Source organism: Limulus polyphemus, unplaced genomic scaffold (assembly GCF_000517525.1).
Source record: "Limulus polyphemus unplaced genomic scaffold, Limulus_polyphemus-2.1.2 Scaffold783, whole genome shotgun sequence".
NCBI lineage: Eukaryota > Metazoa > Arthropoda > Merostomata > Xiphosura > Limulidae > Limulus > Limulus polyphemus.
This window is the reverse complement of record NW_013666393.1, coordinates 255,617-256,840: the sequence shown is the minus strand read 5'-3', so window position 1 is coordinate 256,840 and position 1,224 is coordinate 255,617. Positions and strand designations below refer to the sequence as shown.

The following is a 1,224-nucleotide window of genomic DNA, read 5'->3' as shown; positions in this document are numbered from 1 at the left end:
AATTGAATGGGTTAGTGTTTAAATTATATGGTAATTAGTTGTTTGATTGAATGGGTTAGTGTTTAAATTATATGGTAATTAGTTGTTTGATTGAATGGGTTAGTGTTTAAATTATATTATTTGATACTGTTTTATATTATTTAGTGAGTTAAATGCTCCTAGGTGTGGATGAGTGCAGGTCTGGTTAAATTGGTAGTATCATAATCACACATTTTATCTAATCATCCACAATGACATTTGTCTTAATTTTAAATTTACGGTTTTTATGCTTTTAGAGTAACTCTAAGTGTTAACGTAACTTTTTTTAAAAACCTTTCAGTATGCTCGAGACATGTGTCAACAACTTGGTGTGAAGGGTTGGATCCGATTCTCCAGGTGGGGTACTGTGATTGGCCAAATTCAAGGCGAGAAAGACCGAGTTGATGAAATGTAAGTATCAAATTAATAGTTGTACCTTATCCCTAGCACTGAACATTCAGAATGTCCCTCGTAATAATACAAATCATGTTTTAATGCAACATTCACTTTCACGAGCGCTCTTGAATAAGCATGAATATTTATGACAATTTTAAAAATGACACGAAAATAAGAAATTGTTAATTACAAACTTTCGTACCTAAAACAAATTAGATAAGTTTAATATCTCAGAACTACGTTAGAGCTATGGACGGTTTTAAAGAAATTATATAAGTTTAATATCTCAGAACTACGTTAGAACTATGGACGGTTTTAAATAAATTAGGTAAGTTTAATATCTCAGAACTATGTTATAGCTGTGGACAATTTTAAAGAAATTAGGTAAGTTTAATATCTCAGATCTATGTCATAGCTATGGACGGTTTTAAATAAATTAGGTAAGTTTAATATCTCAGAACTATGTTATAGCTGTGGACAATTTTAAAGAAATTAGGTAAGTTTGATACCTCAGATCTATGTTATAGCTGTGGACGGTTTGAAAGAAATTTGGTACAACGGTGGACGGTTTTGGGCGATTCGTGAAAACAACAGAAAATAACTTTTATCCAGCTCAAAAACATTTATTTTCCAGTACGATCTGGTTTAACATGGATTTGTGAGTATAAGTAAAATAATGTATCATAGTTGAACAGATTTGTTTAAACATTTGTTTAACAACAAGTAAAAGCTTGGAATGGTTTATTCGCCCACAGACACCCCACCCCAATGAAAGAATAGACCCTTCTAAGCTTTTACTTGTTGTTAAAC

The 1,224-nt window shown here is 31.4% G+C and overlaps 1 protein-coding gene across 1 annotated transcript in view; it reads left to right on the top strand.

The window, feature by feature from the left end:
* The window catches only part of LOC106460511 (acylphosphatase-2-like), a 27,824-nt gene that overhangs the window by 17,952 nt on the left and 8,648 nt on the right, over positions 1-1,224 (top strand). The window contains exon 3 of the mRNA XM_013920222.2: positions 320-429. Within this exon, the coding sequence (XP_013775676.1) occupies positions 320-429 (110 nt within the window). The remainder of the gene's footprint in view (positions 1-319; positions 430-1,224) is intronic.